At 37.6% G+C, this 17,814-nt stretch overlaps 1 protein-coding gene across 2 annotated transcripts in view; it reads right to left on the bottom strand.

The window, feature by feature from the left end:
- The window catches only part of LOC121386315 (nicastrin-like), a 51,606-nt gene that overhangs the window by 16,302 nt on the left and 17,490 nt on the right, over positions 1-17,814 (bottom strand). Inside the window, exons 9-15 of one of the 2 annotated variants that reach the window (XM_041517178.1) lie at positions 16,673-16,842; positions 14,535-14,712; positions 12,700-12,787; positions 6,836-6,993; positions 4,418-4,529; positions 2,461-2,567; positions 22-171 (exon numbers count right to left, since the gene is read on the bottom strand). In XM_041517178.1, the coding sequence (XP_041373112.1) occupies positions 49-171; positions 2,461-2,567; positions 4,418-4,529; positions 6,836-6,993; positions 12,700-12,787; positions 14,535-14,712; positions 16,673-16,842 (936 nt within the window). In that variant the 3' untranslated portion in view covers positions 22-48. The remainder of the gene's footprint in view (positions 1-21; positions 172-2,460; positions 2,568-4,417; positions 4,530-6,835; positions 6,994-12,699; positions 12,788-14,534; positions 14,713-16,672; positions 16,843-17,814) is intronic. The other variant, XM_041517179.1, reaches the window with a different exon arrangement.

Below are 17,814 nucleotides of genomic sequence, written 5' to 3'. Positions count from 1 at the left end.
AACAACACAGTAGTTTCTTACGTTTCGACAAACCCACAATAAAAAAAGTTAGGAATTCTGTTGTGAGACATTTTCATCAGAAGTGAAAAGGATTTCAGCATTGGTGTTGACAAAAAATACAATCAGCATGGAGACACCAATCATGGCTAATCCAAAGGCCAATGTGAAAATCTGGAAATGAAACACACCATCACACAACATTACAGGTACATTCTGTAATAATAAATATGTACAAAGTGAAATTAATGTTTAAAAAACAAAAACAATTGTGTCAAGGAAGAAAGGAAATGTTTTATTTAACGACGCACTCAACTCATTTTATTTATCGTTATATGGCGTCGGACATATGGTTAAGGACCACGCAGATATTGAGGGAGGAAACCCGCTGTCGCCACTTCATGGGCTACTCTTTTCGATTAGCAGCAAGGGATCTTTTATATGCACCATTCCAGACAGGGTAGTACATACCATGGCCTTTGATGTACTAGTCGTGGTGCACTGGCTGGCTGGAGCGAGAAATAGCCCAATGGGCCCACCGACGGGGATCGATCCCAAACTAACCGCGCATCAAGTGAGTGCTTTACCACTGGGCTACGTCTCGCCCCTTGTGTCAAGGATAATTGCAGAACCTATCACAATTTTTTTAATTCAAGTCATTTCCATTTATTTTTGTGCTCACATCTTTCCAATTTGTATTCAAGGAGCATTTGGAAGGTGATGACCACTTAACTGGTTTTATAATCAAAGAACCTTTACAACATAAAATATATAGCAACATAAAATATATAGTAAAACAAAAACCGCAACAATTTTTAAAGAAAAATAGTGTTGACAGTTTGAAGTGCTCTCTGCAAAAATGTGGTTAATTATACAAAGTACCTTTCATATTCAAGAGGCTGTTACGTAAGATCAGTGTTCGAAATAAGCACTTGTCCGTTTGTCCTGACAAGTAAAACTCTGCTTGGACAAGCAAAATGTACCTCAGTGTTGTCCAGTGGACAAGTCAAAATGTCCAATGCAGTTTCATTTTGAACAAACAAAAACATCATTCTTGTACTTGAATAAAACAAACCATTTATTTGGACAAATGAAAATATTGTCGGACAAGTAATTTCTAGATGTATTTGTCCAGAGAACTAGTGAAAAATTCTGCTTATTTCTATCACTGAAGATGCCCTTATAATACAGGTGGTTACATTTTTTTTGTCATACAGGTTTTTATAACAAGCCTTTTATATCAAGCTGGTTGTTAACCCATGCACCCTTTATATACAGGTGGTTCCTATACAAGGGTGTCCTTTGCAGACAGTCTGACTAAAATGCTTAAAGGCCAGGGCCCATATTTTCGAAGCTTTCTTAGTGCCCTAGGGTGGGAATTGGTGAACTGTGAAAAAAGAGGAAATCTAGATGGGTCCAGTGTGGGAGAACTGTAAAAAAGAGGAAATCTAGATGGGTCCGGTGTGGGAGAACTGTAAAAAAAGAGGAAATCTAGACGGGTCCGGTGTGGTGAACTGTAAAACAAAGGAAATCTAGACGGGTCTGGGGTGCAAGGATGTTTAAAATGCGAGAAAACGCAATGTTCCATGAGAGGAAAACAGCGGATCCTAGGAGAATTCCCACCCCTGAGTGCCACAATATTGTAAAACTGTCATAAGCTGTGGCATGACTATGGCATGTGCTGTTGTAATGTCATAGCCTATGGCAGTTTTACGATATCGTAGCGCTAAGATAGCTTTGAAAATCCGTCGTCCGGTCTCCGAGAATTAATAATTGATATAAACCATTTATGGCTTATACAAATACAAATTCTGGTATAGTCCGTCCCACATCTCTAAAATTTACTACTAGTTATTTATTTCTGAGTCAATTGTTTTCTAAATTGAAAACAAAAATAGTATATTTTTTTTTATTTCCAAAACACTTTTACTTTTCTTCTTACATCAAACCAAACTGAAATTATTTACAAACTGTTTTGTAGAATGATGGGACGGACTATACTCATGAGCAACGCACACAAAAAAAGAAGACTTATCTATTATCCTCACAATTGTCAGTGGCCTGTAAAGTTAAGGAGTATTACCATCACCTATATAACTTTGAAACCCATCCCATTTTGTACAATAATCATGTTAGCATGAACCTTGATAGCTTAAATTGAAATACAAGAATCCCCAATACAAATTAAAAAAACCCCCAAAAAAACCCCACCCTCCATGTTAAAGATTAAATGCTTTACAGTGTACCAAACCAAAATACAATATTTACATTTAAAGAAAGAAACAAACAAGCATGACTACAGCTATAACAATAAAATTAAACTAAAAAGACAACAGTTATCCAATTACGTGTAAATACAGAGAATAACTAGTTAATGATGTCAGATATTTGCTTTATCCTGTGAAGGTAACAATGGGAAATTCTGCCAGGCTCTGCTGAGTGGAATTTCTCATTCGGCCTTACCTTGAACTGCTCGCTGGGAATGAGAAACATTCTCACTTCAAACGATGTCCACGTGCTCTCGGTCCACGTGGAGTAGACCCCCGAATTCCAGTCATAGTCGGACATCTCTGAAAAAACAAACAACAACAACACTTGACACGTTTCACCGGACCAGTCTCATATCCTTAGGGGAATATGTCTTTGTAACAGGGCTTCTAGATTATGGCAACCCCACTCCCATGGCTAGTGATATTCTATGTTAGGCTAGTAAATAACTACTATTGCCATGCCTGACGGCTAGTGAAGAAAAAGGTCAAATATTGCAGTTAAGTCTATTTTGTAAATATGAATATCCTGCCCCCACCACAACCCCACAATGTTAGTGTTTTTAAGCTCTATCTCCCTCTTTAGGTGGCATATCTGATTATTACTATTATTCAATAAAATTGTATTAACTTAAAGTAAAGTAGGGCTTAGTAGATTTTAAATCATGGTTAGTAAATTTTTCAAATCACTGATCTCATGGCTAGTGGATTTTATAAAAATTCTAGAAGCCCTGCTTTGTTTGAGGTCAGGTGAAGTAGACAAGAAATTGTACGGCTAGCTCTGCCACTCGCCAAATTCGCCAATTGCGAATTTCAGGAACAATTGGCGAATTTTATTTTAATTTTGCGAAAACATTTCATGTAATAATTGGTATTTTGTCGAAAAATAACCATGGATTTTGCATATTCAAAGATAATTTGGCGAATGGTTTTGCTCACCCTGAGCTAGCCGTGAATTGTGCTTTATGTTTACATTTTTAAGCTACATGGAAGGAAAGCAAGGTGAACGAGCATACTCAGAGTGTTCTCCTACTGGGCCCAGCAAATTTATGCATCTCCTGACTTCAACGGTCATAACTCTGTGGAACATGGGTAAATTGCCACAGAAGTCAAACTTGGTATGTAACAGTACATGATAAAGCTATATACAAAATTTCTGCTAAATATCTTGAGGTTAGTGTGAAAAAGTCTGGAAAAAACCATTTTCTTATCTCCTAAGTTCAAGGAGCACAACTCCTTGAAAAATGGGTAAATTGCCACGAAAGTCAAACTTGATCTGTAACAGCACATTTTATTTACGGTTATATGGCGTCAGGCATATGGTTAAGGACCACACAGATTTTGAGAGGAAACCCGCTGTCGCCACTTCATGGGCTACTCTTTCCGATTAGCAGCAATGGATTTTTTATTTGCGCTTCCCACAGGCAGGATAGTACAAACCATGGCCTTTGTTGAACCAGTTATGGATCACTGGTCGGTGCAAGTGGTTTACACCTACCCCTTGAGCCTTGCGGAGTACTCACTCAGGGTTTGGAGTCAGTATCTAGATTAAAAATCCCATGCCTTGACTGGGATCCGAACCCAGTACCTACCAGCCTGTAGACCGATGGCTTAATCACGACGCCACCGAGGCCGGTGTAACAGCACATGATAAAGCTATATACATGTCAACATTTCAGCTCAATATCTTGAGGCATTGCAGAAAACAAATTTTCATATTTCCACAAGTTCAAGGGCCATAACTCTGTGAAAAATAGGTAAATTGCCATGAAAGTAAAACTTGCTCCGTAACAGTACATGATAAAGCTATATACAGAATTTCTGCTAAATATCTTGAGGCATTGTGAAAAAGTCTGAACCCCCCCCCCCCAATTTTCGTATCTCCTTAGCTCAAGGGCCATAACTCTGTGAAACATGGGTAAATTGCCACGAAAGTCAAACTTTACCTGTAACAGTACATGCTAAAGTTATATACAAAATTTCAGCTTAGTATCATGAGACAATGTCGTTTTTTTTCTTCGAAAAACTATATGTGGGATAGATGAACAGACAGACAGAAAGACAAATAGGATGGATATGAAACCTGTAGTGTGTGTGGGGAACTGCAATAGGTCAAGAGGTCAGGTTGCATTATGCAAATAAATCCTATTTACCACTGAGAAAAACTGGAGATTCTGCGTCCGATAACTGGGCCGTTGAACGTATACACCATCCTTCACGCTTTGTGCCATTCAGAGATCCTTGCATCCATAAATATGTGCAAGTCTGCAGAAATATAAGGCATGATCAACTGTGTGCTGTTTTAATTAAATCGCACACACAATAACCAGTACAACAAGAACTATGATATGAATGACAAATTGTTTGATAAAATGTCCAAATTGTTTATATAAGAAAGGATAATTGAAATTGCAAACTTAATGTGTCATAACCTATCGCAGCGTTCTTACACTTGAAAGGATATTTCCACAACTTTTCCAGGACATTTAAAAAAAATTCCAGGACATGAAATGTTCAATCAATAAATATTTTTATCACAAATTGTTGTCTGAATTTAGACAGATTATGAGGTAAAAAAAAAATACTAAAAAAAAAATATACGACCAAATATTTGGCCTAAATTTGCACATCTTCATAAATCAAGGCTAATATTCGTTCCTCGTATTCAGCCTTGATACATGTAGTCAAAATTACTCATATCCAGTACTAGCGCCCTCTATTGGAAGAAAATTTTTAACACAGATTATGTCCCTTACACGATGACATCGCTGACCAATCACAGCATCGGTAACATGTGACAATCTTGAAAGCAATATAAAAAAATTAACCGCTGGACGCTGACGCTGCCATCTTTGTTTACAATAACAAGGGAATCTATAAGGAGTGTTGTGATTCGTTGCAATCAGATCTCATCGCATCCAATGAAATTTAAGCATTTTGTGGCACGATTTCTTGACAACATGTATCAAGGCTGAGGGACAAATATTAGCTTTGATTTATGAAGATGAAATCTGCAGTACATTAAGGAAAAAAAAAAAAAATAATAATAATCAAAAACGGTTATATGGGGTCAGACATATGGTTAAGGACCACACAGATTTTGAGAGGAAACCCGCTGTCGCCACTACAGGGGATACTCTTTCCGATTAGCAGCAAAGGATCTTTTATTTGACCTCCCACAGGCAGGATAGCACAAACCATGGCCTTTGTTGAACCAGTTATGGATCACTCATCGGTGCAAGTGGTTTACACCTACCCAATGAGCCTTGCGGAGCACTCACTCAGGGTTTGGAGTCGGTATCTGGATTAAAAATCCCATGCCTCAACTGGGATCCGAACCCAGTACCTACCAGCTTGTAGACCGATGGCCTACCACGACACCACCGAGGCCGGACACCAATCCGTACAAGTACGCAGTGCTGCAGGCCCTGGGAATTCACCAAAATTATTGTTTCCGGTACAGTGTTGGTAAAATCACAGAAATGAAATTTCTTTTCCCACGACTGTTATATCAAGTACGCAACGGAAATACAGTGGACTCTTAAACTGATTTCACTTGGGACCGATAAAATATGCCAGTTTATACAGAGTACCGGTGTAGACAGAGTTCGTCCAGAGTTACGGTTCTTGCGATATACTGATAAGAAAATACCAACACTTTGGTGTCCTAATTACTTGGGAACTGCCGTCATGGTTTAAAAGGTGACAACTAAGGCAACTTGCAGACAGTAGAAGAAAGATCGCGTGTCGGTGTAGACAGAGCTAATTACTACATAACCTGTTCTTTTGTTCATGAATTTGCATTCGAAGTCCGGAATAGACAAGAGTTTTATTCCTAATAAATTAATGGTAGCTGGACAGGACTTTAAAATTGTGCTGGTTTACAAAAAATGCTGGTTTAGACAGATTCCAGTTTGGACAGAGTCCACTGTAATATATATATATAAGACAGACGTATTCGATGACGTCAGCCCATGCGGAATAAATTGGTTGTTTGAGCTGATATTAACATTGGGTGATGTCACGTAAATGGCAAAATAACGCAAGAATTGCTTTTTATATTTCTTAAAAACAAGGTAACCGGCTGTCATAATGAAATTATACTATCATTTTCGGTTTATACTTTTAGTATAAACCATATTTTGGTATGATCTTTTCAATGGTTATGATTATTTTATTGTAAGATAAAAAAAAATATGTAGGTTTTTCACGTTTTCCCAAAATGCTTGTTTTTTATCTACTGGATGGGAGAAAAATAATCCTCCATTATGTATTCATGTGGGACAGGGCTATTCCACCCTCGGGTACATAATATGATGTCAGGGACTGGGCAAGCCTCATTTCTGACAACATATTATCTACCCTCGGGTGGAATAGCCGTGTCCCACATGGACACATATGAAGGATTCTTTTAGTCTTAAAAACAGTTTCCGATGAGTTCCCATGATAACAAGGCATGGAAACGAAAAAGTGTTTCCCATGAAATTTGAAATCCTATGGCCTGTGATGGGGATTGATCCTACACGAACCACGCATCAGGCGAGTTACGCAGTTGTAAGCCCAACACTTGCCTCATTCTTGTCATTGTCATCAACTTTGCAGGTATCCTTAGTTTTGTCAGGAACTTTGTCTCCGATGTACTGGGCGAGCAGTTTCTGAGTCAGATAGGTGATGTGATTCGTGTTCTTCGCAACCGACACGTAAAATGGAAACGGACGGTCAATTTCTTCTGCAGGGAAACATACAAAAAATTAAGAGTTGTCTTAGGAAAAACACAGAACATAAAAGAGTTGTCTGAGGAAAAACACAGAACATAAAAGAGTTGTCTGAGGAAAAAACACAGAAAATAAGAGTTGTCTTAGGAAAAACACAGAACATAAAAGAGTTGTCTGAGGAAAAAACACAGAAAATAAGAGTTGTCTTAGGAAAAACACAGAACATAAAAGAGTTGTCTGAGGAAAAAACACAGAAAATAAGAGTTGTCTTAGGAAAAACACAGAACATAAAAGAGTTGTCTGAGGAAAAAACACAGAAAATAAGAGTTGTCTTAGGAAAAACACAGAAAATAGAAAACACCAAACAAAGAGTTGTCTTAGGAAAAAATACAGAAAATAAGGAGTTGTCTTAGTAAAAAATACAGAAAATAAGGAGATGTCTTAGGGAAAAATACAGAAAATAAGTTGTCTCAGGAAAAAATATGGAAAATAAAAGCTGTCTCGGGGAAAAACACAGAAAAAAAAGTTGTTTTAGGAAAAACACAGAAAATAAAGGGTTGTCTTAGGAAAAACACAGAAAATAAAGGGTTGTCTAAGGAAAAACACAGAAAATAAAAGTTGTCTTAGGAAAAACACAAATAATAAAGGGTTGTCTTAGGAAAAACACAGAAAATAAAGAGTTGTTATAGTAAAAAACGCAGAAAATAAAAGTTGTCCGAGAAAAAATACAGAAAATAAACAAGTTGTTTTAGGAAAAAATACAGAAAATAAAATTGTCCTAGGAAAACCATAGAAAAAAGAGTTGTCTTAGGAATACCACAGAAAATAAAGAGTTGTCTTAAGAAAAACAGAAAATAAATGCGTTATTTTAGGACAAAAATACAGAAAATAAAAGAGTTGTCCTAGGAAAACCATAGAAAAAAAAGAGAGTTGTCTTAGGAATACCACAGAAAATAAAGAATTGTCTTAAGTAAAAACACAGAAAATAAATGAGTTGTTTTAGGAAAAAATACAGAAAATAAAGAGTTGTTTTAGAAAAAAAAAAAAAAAAAAAAAGAAGAATTGTCTTAGGAAAAAAAGAAAAGAAAGAGTTGTCTTAGGTTTCACTACACAGTTCACTTCTGGGTGAGAATTCATTCATCACGGTCCACTATAGTTCCTAATTGTGACATCATGTGGTTGACATATTATTCAATTATAGAAATTGGGGGAAAATTAAAACAATTTGTATGTTTAACGCTAAGCCTTCGTGGCTGTATTTTGCCCATGTTATTTTGTAATATTGTGCATCGACTTTTTGGGACATGGGTGTATAGTGGAAAAGACAGCCAGAGTGAATCTGTTAATGAACTACCTGTTCGGACCGGTACTACAGCCAGATGTGATCACATAGCAAAAAACTGAGACGGAAATGTTCTCAATTTTGGAGTGAAAATAAATGGTTATATAATGTATTATCACAGTGGTGTATGTTGTTAGTGCCAACTAGAAATCGTTCTATGTTTCAATGGCAGATGTGTGTAGGAAAAACAGAAAAGAAAGAAAAAACACAGGGGAAAAAGAAGAAGCCTTGTCTGAGGAAAAACCCACAGAAAACTATGTTGTCTTGGGGAAAAACCCAGGAAATAAATAATGAAACCACACACATTTATGTTTTCAGTAAATTCCATAACAGAACACATATCGTACATAAAACAATACAGCTGACAATGGTAATTTATAAATTTATAAATGCCAGGTAACATATTAATTGCTGGGGTATGTTTTTACTAATTTTTACTCAAATATACTAAAACATTTAAAGATTGTCTGTTATTTCTTTTACGTTAATCGGGGTAAGAACAAGTAACAAGAGTACCGGCGAGGTACATGATACGCCCATCAGGAGTTTAATGGAAAACCATATCTATATTAATGAATATGTTACTGGTATGATTCAAGTCTAATTATGTGAAATTTTTGCAATGGGATGGATAAACAGTTTGTTTCGGACCAACCACCATCCCAAGTTGTTCCTACATTTGGTTTCATGGTCCTGTAAACATCTGTATGCAAGATATGATCTGGACACGGATTTACTGTTATGTGCTGTAGATCGTGAAAAGTAGGTCACAGTGAACTAGTAATCGTACACGACACACCACCATCCCAAGTTGTGACGTTTGATAGTCCTGTATGCAAGATATGATCTGGACACGGATTTACTGTTATGTGCTGTAGATCGTGAAAAGTAGGTCACAGTGAACTAGTAATCATAAGCGACACGCCACCATCCTAAGTTGTGACGTTTGATGGTCCTGTACGCATCTGTATGCAAGATATGGTCCAGACAAGGATTTACTGTTATGTGCAGTAGATATGGCAGAGTTCGACAAATCTGCTAGCCAGATGCCCTGGGCTAGTACTTTTTAACACAGGGCTAGTGACAAATTCAAAACCAGTCGTCCAATGGGCTAGTGGCTTTAAAAAAAAAAAAAAAAAAAAAAAACCACCGCTAGCTCACAATGTTTTTCTTCCACTGATGTACGTTTGATAAATGTTATTCTGACATTAGTCATCGCATAATGTCAACAAATCAATATTATATTAATATTCAACTTGAACTAGATTTGTACAAAATGCAGTAACAAATAGTTACTACATCATCATTTACAACAATACACATGATACAGACATTGTTTTCTTTTCGTATCATGGACAGGAAACAACCTTAATAAAACGTGTGTTCTGATTGGTTGTACAAGTCACGTGCTAGTAAAATCCTGCACATGTCAACCATGTAACAAAGGTGTGAATGGCCAGTCCCAATTAATTAACAGGCTAGTATAACTGAAATACAACTCCAGTCATGTTTAGAATTACTGTGTTTGTCTTATTTATCTATTGTCTTCTAATTTAATGCCTTACTTACTAAGGAATGTTGGCAATCAGGAAACAGCCGGCTTGGCATGTTTAATGGGCATAGCAGTTTGGATAACGTTTCACATCTGTACAAGATAATAAGTTTTTTTGTCTATCAATTAAAGAGTTAAATCTTGCCAATATATTTGTTGATATCTGTCTGACATGGGATATATTGCCCTGTAGGCTATTTGAGCAACTGCCATCACCGTTCCTGGTGACAATTCACTACCGAATACACTGAACAAGACCACGCATTATCGTGTTACATTGTATTGTGCATTAAATTCTTTTATTTTGGGTGGTTAGTGGAGTTTGTTAAATTGCTTACCCACTCCAGATGAGGGGGCGGGGATGGCGGAATAAAAGCGAAAACAGACAATGGATCAAACGTGACAAAATAGGGTAGGTCATGCATTTTAAAATAAACTTAATTATTAATTTATTTTTGAAACTTCATTCACCTGTATTGGTCGAGATAAATTTTCACTAAATAATACTAATACTAATAATACTAAAAACGTTTTTTTTTTAAATAATTTTTTTATACTATGTACATAAAAAAAGAGAAGAAAACAGGTCAGCCGGTTTTGTTACGTACTAACTATAGGGGTTGGGTTCCTTGAAACATTGTTTTTCAGCCCTATATGAAGTGTGTTGTAATTGATCAGAAATTTGGGCTAGTGCTTTATTTTAGTGGGCTAGTGGAATTTACAAACCCACTAGGCCGTGGCTAGTGACTTTTTAATTTTTTTGTCATACCCTGGATATGGTCTGGACAAGGATTTACTGTTATGTGCAGTAGACCGTGAAATGTAGGTCACAGTGACCTAGTAATAGTATGCAACACACCACCATCCCAAGTTGTTCCTACATGTGAGGTTTGATGGTCCTGTATGCATCTGTATGCAAGATATGGTCTGGACAAGAAAAAGCTAACAAACAAGACGTACAACCCCATACCATAATACAACCCATCATAGATGGGCGTATAAAAATCATTTGCAAATTGTGTGAAATGGCGAACCCGGTCACCCATATCTTTGTGTATTTTTTGTTTGTTCATACCCGGATGAATGCAAAAGAAATAACAGAAAATCCTAATAATTAAATTTAAAACATACTTGCTAATAATAACACTAACAGTTCTTACATTTTATTTTTAGTTTATTATTTTGTTCTTAAACAATAACGCTCAATGAGACAAAGTACCAATACAAAGTAACGTTATTAGATACACCGGTGACATCTAAGTCTGCGCACCTAAGCATTTGTGTTATATTTTAAAGTTAAAATCTTTCATTAAAAATATGTTTCACCGCCACAGTACAATGGAACAATAAACATGTTACTACTGAAAGTTATTTTAATTTAATTATTTTTAAACTGAATGAGCACATTTTAAGTGGTACCCCCCTGTATTTACTGGCCTGCATGATGGCATGTAAGTCTGTGCAGCAAACATTAAAACAACTACTTTTGTCGCTAATGTTCACAGAAACAGTAACAGATAATGGATCTGACAACAAACACTTCCTGTTATAGTCTGTTTCAAGAAATTTTGATTAAGCAAATGAGATAAATATAAATGGTGTCCCATGCTCCTTGATTTGGATATCATAACATAAAAAAAGTCAATGTCAAATTTATTATCATTATTCAATAAAAGTGGTCTGTTATTAACTGTGCAAATGAGCACAAATAGTGTTCGTTAGAAATATAGGACAATCTATGATAACTTATGAACAGACTAACTAAAAATATGCCATGCTGTAACTTGTAAGCTTTATACCGTCTGGGCAGCCATATTTGTTATGTTGTGTCACTCGGAGGGAAATTCAAAATATGCTTGGATTTCACATTAATAGATAAAATAAAAGATTGATTTGATTTATGGATTCATAAATTACAATGAGGTACATGTATGTATTGAAGCTTCTATGTAAACTTGTGTAAGTTAATATACAAGGTTGATCATTACAGCGTTGACAGAAACGTGTTGACAGGTGATACAAAAACATGTTGATCAAGACTGGCAAAAGTATACTTTTAGTACATTAATTCAGAATTTTTTTCTATCAATTTGTTATCTACCAGTTTTATACATATATTCACAATCAAGATGTGTTGTTTTAACAATGGTTTTATGAATTAAGTTAACGTTGTTTGTTTGTTTACAAACATACCCCAACACTTGTTTCAAGACATAATGTAACGTAATTAACGTGCACAGACTTTTGTGCCGTGCAGACTAAGGTGACATGAGTGTATTATGACATTCACCGATGTTACTGTTACGATCGTCTAAAAATGAACAAAATCATGTTGCTATGACTGGACCAATGGGATGTCGTTAAACTATGATCAATGATACAGATACAGCTGTCCTAAATCAATGATAAAACCATTTATTGGCCAGTGATGTCAAAGTACTGCAAGTGTTTAAAGGAGTAAAATTCACACAAATGTTACTGTTGTGTGTGAATTTTACTCTAATAAACCCATCTATAAGTCACTTTATTTTCAGTTAATTCTACTATGAGAACATCAACTTTTATCTGTTATTTTACTGTAATAAACCCATCTATAAGCCACTTTATTTTCAGTTAATTCTACTGTGAGAACATCAACTTTTATCTGTTATTTTCACTGGTGATTAGTATTACACCAGTAAGTTTTTATTTTCAGATATTAGCATTATATAAATTATATATAAATTAAAAGTGATAATTTAACATTAGAACCAATCCAAGGATTTATAACAAGAGTATTTACAGACTGGACTTAGACAAGCATGTATCAGGGTGTCTAAAACTTACGTAGGACTTTTAGATCTATTTCATCGACGCTCTGATTAAACAGTTCACAATGTGGAGGATGTTGGAAGCAAAACAACAGATGAGCAACCTGCAAGAAACAAGTTTACTAATACAGGTAATTTATCACTTATTAAAATTACAAAACTTGTTACTTGTTATTTTTATAACAAGTATTCTGAGAGTACTGCAGCCTAAATCAATAAATATCCCCTACCAGGCCCCCAAAAATGTTCATTTCAGTTCTAGGGTCATAACTCTGTGAAACATGGACACCTTCCATTATTGTCCAGAGTTATGTCCCTTGAATAAATTTCCCATAAAAGTCAAACTTGATCTGGCCATAACTCTCAAAAATGGCAAAATCCCCATAAGTTTTGTTTTTTTGTTTAACAACACCACTTGAGCACATTGATTAATTAATCATCGGCTATTGGATGTCAAACATTTGGTAATTCTGACTCGTAGTCATCAGTAAAGTTTGTTTTATTTAACGACACCACTAGAGCACACTGATTTTTTATCTTATTATCGGCTATTGGACATCAAACATATGGTCATTCTGACAGTTTTTCAGAGGAAACCCGCTGCTGCCACATAGGCTACTCTTTTACGACAGGCAGCAAGGGATCTTTTATTTGCACTTCCCACAGGCAGGATAGCACAAACCATGGCCTTTGTTGAACCAGTTATGGATCACTGGTCGGTGCAAGTGGTTTACACCTACCCATTGAGCCTTGCGGAGGACTCACTCAGGGTTTGGAGTCGGTATCTGGATTAAAAATCTCATGCCTCGACTGGGATCCGAAACCCAGTACCTACCAACCTATAGACCGATGGCCTAACCATGACGCCACCAAGGCCCGTCTCATAACTAATAAAGGACTGCAGTGTGTTTTAATGCAGAGACCCCAAGGATTTCAGGAAACTGGATGTCTAATCTACCAGTAGCATCAATTCATAATTGTTGCACCTATTAATTCCATTTGCCTCTAAAGGGAATGGATGACTTGGCATTTAACTCCATAATGAATAACGTCAGTGGGCCCATTGGGCTATTTCTCGTTCCAGCCAGTGCACCACGACTGGTATATCAAAGGCTGTGGTATGTACTACCTTGTCTGTGGGATGGTGCATATAAAAGATCCCTTGCTGCTAATCGAAAAGAACAGCCCATGAAATGGCGACATCGGGTTTCCTCTCTCAATATCTGTGTGGTCCATAACCAAATAATTTATTGACATATAATTTTTTTAATAAAAAAATGTTAGCGGAGTTGGTATTGCTGTAAAACTTAATACATTTTTATTTTTAGCTTTTAACATTATTTATTATGGAAAGAATGAAAGAAATGTTTCATTTAACAACACACTCAACACATTTTATTAACGGTTATATGGCGTCAGACATATGGTTATGGACCACACAGATATTGAGAGAGGAAACCCGCTGTCGCCACTTCATGGGCTACTCTTTTCGATTAGCAGCAAGGGATCTTTTATATGCACCATCCGACAGGATAGTTCATACCATGGCCTTTGTTACACCAGTTGTGGAGCACTGGCTGGAACGAGAAATAGCCCAATGGGTCCACGGATGGGGATCAATCCTAGACTGACTGTGCATCAAGTGAACACTTTATCAATGAGCTACGTCCCGCCCCTTGGACCCAATGAGTCGTTAAAACTTTGCTCTGAGTGGGAGCCAGTCCTGGGCTATGAACCCAGTACCTACCAGCTGTAGGTCTGATGGCTTAACCACGACACCAGGGAGGTCGATGACAACACGACAAATGATGGTGTTGCCTATAGTGTGAAGAGAAAAATCTTCCTACTTACAGTCATAGGGTCGACAGAAAGGCTGTCGGAGGCGTCCTTTCCCGTCGACAACTTGTACAACATCCTGGCTATGGCCGTTGACAACTTCGTTAGCTCCTCAGACTGCTCAGTGACGTTGTCGTAGTGGTCGGATGAGGCGTTAATAAACTGCGGTAGGTCGAGTCGGCTGTTAAAATACCTTAACACAGACAAAAAGTTCAAAGTTTGTTTTGTTTAACGACACCACTAGAGCACATTGATCATCAGCTATTGGATGTCGAACATTTGGTAATTCTGACTTCTAGTCTTAAAGAGGAAACCTGCTTAGTTTTCCATTAGTAGCAAAGGATCTTTTATATGCACCATCCCACAGACAGGATAGCACATACCACAGCCTTCGACAATTCCACTAGCCCTTGTTTTTGGCTAGTGAATTGTTTGGTCTGGGCTAGTAAAAATTATCGACTGTATTACTATAATACATAGGGCACTAGCCAAAGCTTCTGCACTAGAGCACATTGGTTAATTAATCATTGGCTATTAGGTGTTAAACGTTTGGTGCCAAATTTATGAATTTCTTAATCGCAAGTATTTTAGTATTGTAAAAGTATGTCGATACACCCACACACGTGTAAGGCATAAACATGCTTTGTGAATTCGGTTCTTGGTAACTCTGACATTTACAGCCCAATTTACAAAGCCTGTTCATGACTAACACGCGTGTAACTACATACAGTTACAATGCTTATAAACACATGCGTTTCAAGAAAAACGGACTTCGCAAATTCGGCCCATGATCTTCATAGGAAACCCCCTCCCCGATACATTTTTTAATTAGTAACAAGGGATCATTAATACATTCAAATTCTCACATACAAGCTAGTACATACCACAGCCTTTGAAATATCAGCTGGTAGGGATGGTAAACATGTGATAGGTCCACCAAGGTTTGTTTCTATGAACAAGACACTTCAAAGCAAGCACTCTACTGACTGGACTAAATACCTCCCATTTAAACATATAAAAAGTTTGTTTTGTTTAACTACACCACTAGAGCACATTTTCCGATTTATTAATCAGCTATTGGATGTCAAACATTTAAAGAGGAAACCGAGGGCGGGATGTAGCCCAGTGATAAGCGCTCGCTTAATGCGGTCTGTGACCGATCCAAATCGGTGGGCCCATTTGGGCTATTTCTTGCTCCAGCCAATGCACCATGACTGGTATATCAAAGGCCGTTGTATGTGCTATTCTGTCTGTGGGATGGTATACATAAAAGATACCTTGCTACTACTGGGAAAATGTAGCAGGTTTCCTCTCTAAGACTATATGTCAAAATTACCAAATATTTGACATCCAATAGCCGATGATTAACAAATCAATGTGCTCTAGTGGTGTTGATAAACAAAATAAACTTTAGAGAGGAAACCAGCTACATTTTTTAATTAGTAGCAAGGGATCTTTTATATGCAACATCCCACAAACAGGACAGCACATATCATAGCCTTTGACATACCAGTTATTGAGCACTGGCTGGAACGAGAAATAGCCCAACTGACGAGGATAGATCCTAGACTGACTATACATCAGGCGAGCACTTGTCCACTGGGTTATATCCTGCCCTAATTAGTAGTAAGGGATCTTTTATATGCAACATCCCAGACAGGACAGTACATATCACGGTCTTTGTTACACCAGTTGTGGTGCACTCGGCGGAACGAGAAATAGCCCAAAGGGCCGACCAACGGGAATCAATCCTAGACCGACTGCACATCAGGCGAGTGCTTTACCAATGGACTACATCACATCCCTTGTTTATAACAAAACAAATAGGATAGAAGGAAGGAAGGAAGGAAATGTTTTATTTAATGACGCACTCAACACATTTTATTTATGGTTATATAGCGTTGGACATATGGTTAAGGACCACACATATATTGAGGGAGGAAGACCGCTGCCGCCATGCAATGGGCTACTCTTTCCGATTAGCAGCAAGGGATCTTTTATATGCACCATCCCATAGAGAGGATAGTACATACCACAGCCTTTGATGTACCAGTCGTGGTGCACTGGCTGGAACGAAAGATAGCCCAATGGGCCCACTGACGGGGATCGATCCCAAATCAGCCGCGCATTAAACAAATAGGATGGTTACTCACTGGTTGGTGTACGCTTTTTTGTGGTCAGTCACTACTATGGCCGGCAGAGCACGCTTCATCAGGAAACGCTGAACAGAAGCTGGTGGCAGCGGCTGAGTCTTGCCGGTATCGTTAATAGCAACACTCGCGGCAGAGCCGGCCTCTTTTAATATGCTAATCATTTTTCCAATCTGAAAATCAAATACAATGTACATCAACCAAATTATAACCCATAAATATCAGTACTACAACCACTACTTTCAAAGTATTAACTGAAGAAAATGGTACCTTGATGATATAACTAGCTACTTGACACAGTGGTACTAGATGAAATAAAATTGCATACATTTTTTGTTCATATGAAACTAATTTTTTTTACAACATATATCTCCAATGACAGGGCTTGTAGTATTAACTGCTTTATCAAAAGTTAGGTGCATCTCGAACTTTGACCCAACTGGATCTTATTTGGTTTAGTACTACCTACAAACCTCATCAAAAATATTGAAGGGGTGTGGAATACCTCTGACCCACCATCAGATCTAGCACTGTCAGTGTTACAAACCTCATCAGATGGGAGGGGTGTGTGTACCTTGAACCCACCTCTAGAATTACCACTGTCAGTGTTACAAACCTCATCATATTTGGGGAGGGGGGGGGGGGGTGGTGTGTGTACCTTGAAACCACCTCTAGAATTACCACTGTCAGTGTTACAAACCTCATCAGATGGGAGGGGGTATGTATACCTTGAACCCACCTCTAGGATTACCACTGTCAGTGTTACAAACCTCATCATATTGGTGGGCGGTGTACCTTGAACCCACCTCTAGAATTACCACTGTCAGTGTTACAAACCTCATCAGACATATTACGATGGGGTGGGGTGGGGGGGGGGGGGTGTACCTTAGAGTCCACCTCTAGAATTAACACTTCAGTGTTACAAACCTCATCAGACATATTGGGGGGAGTACCTTGGAGCCCACCTCTAGATTTACCACTGTCAGTGTTACCAACTTCATCAGAAATAGTGTGTGTGTGTGTGTGTGTGTGTGTGGGGGGGGTATCTTGGAGCCCACCTCTAGAATTAACACTGTCAGTATTACAACCTCATCAGACATGTTGGGGGGGGGGGGGAGTACCTTGTAGCCCACCTCTAGAATTAA

The sequence above is a fragment of the Gigantopelta aegis genome, chromosome 12 (genome assembly GCF_016097555.1).
Source record: "Gigantopelta aegis isolate Gae_Host chromosome 12, Gae_host_genome, whole genome shotgun sequence".
Taxonomy (NCBI): domain Eukaryota; kingdom Metazoa; phylum Mollusca; class Gastropoda; order Neomphalida; family Peltospiridae; genus Gigantopelta; species Gigantopelta aegis.
This window is presented reverse-complemented; position numbering and strand designations above follow the sequence as displayed.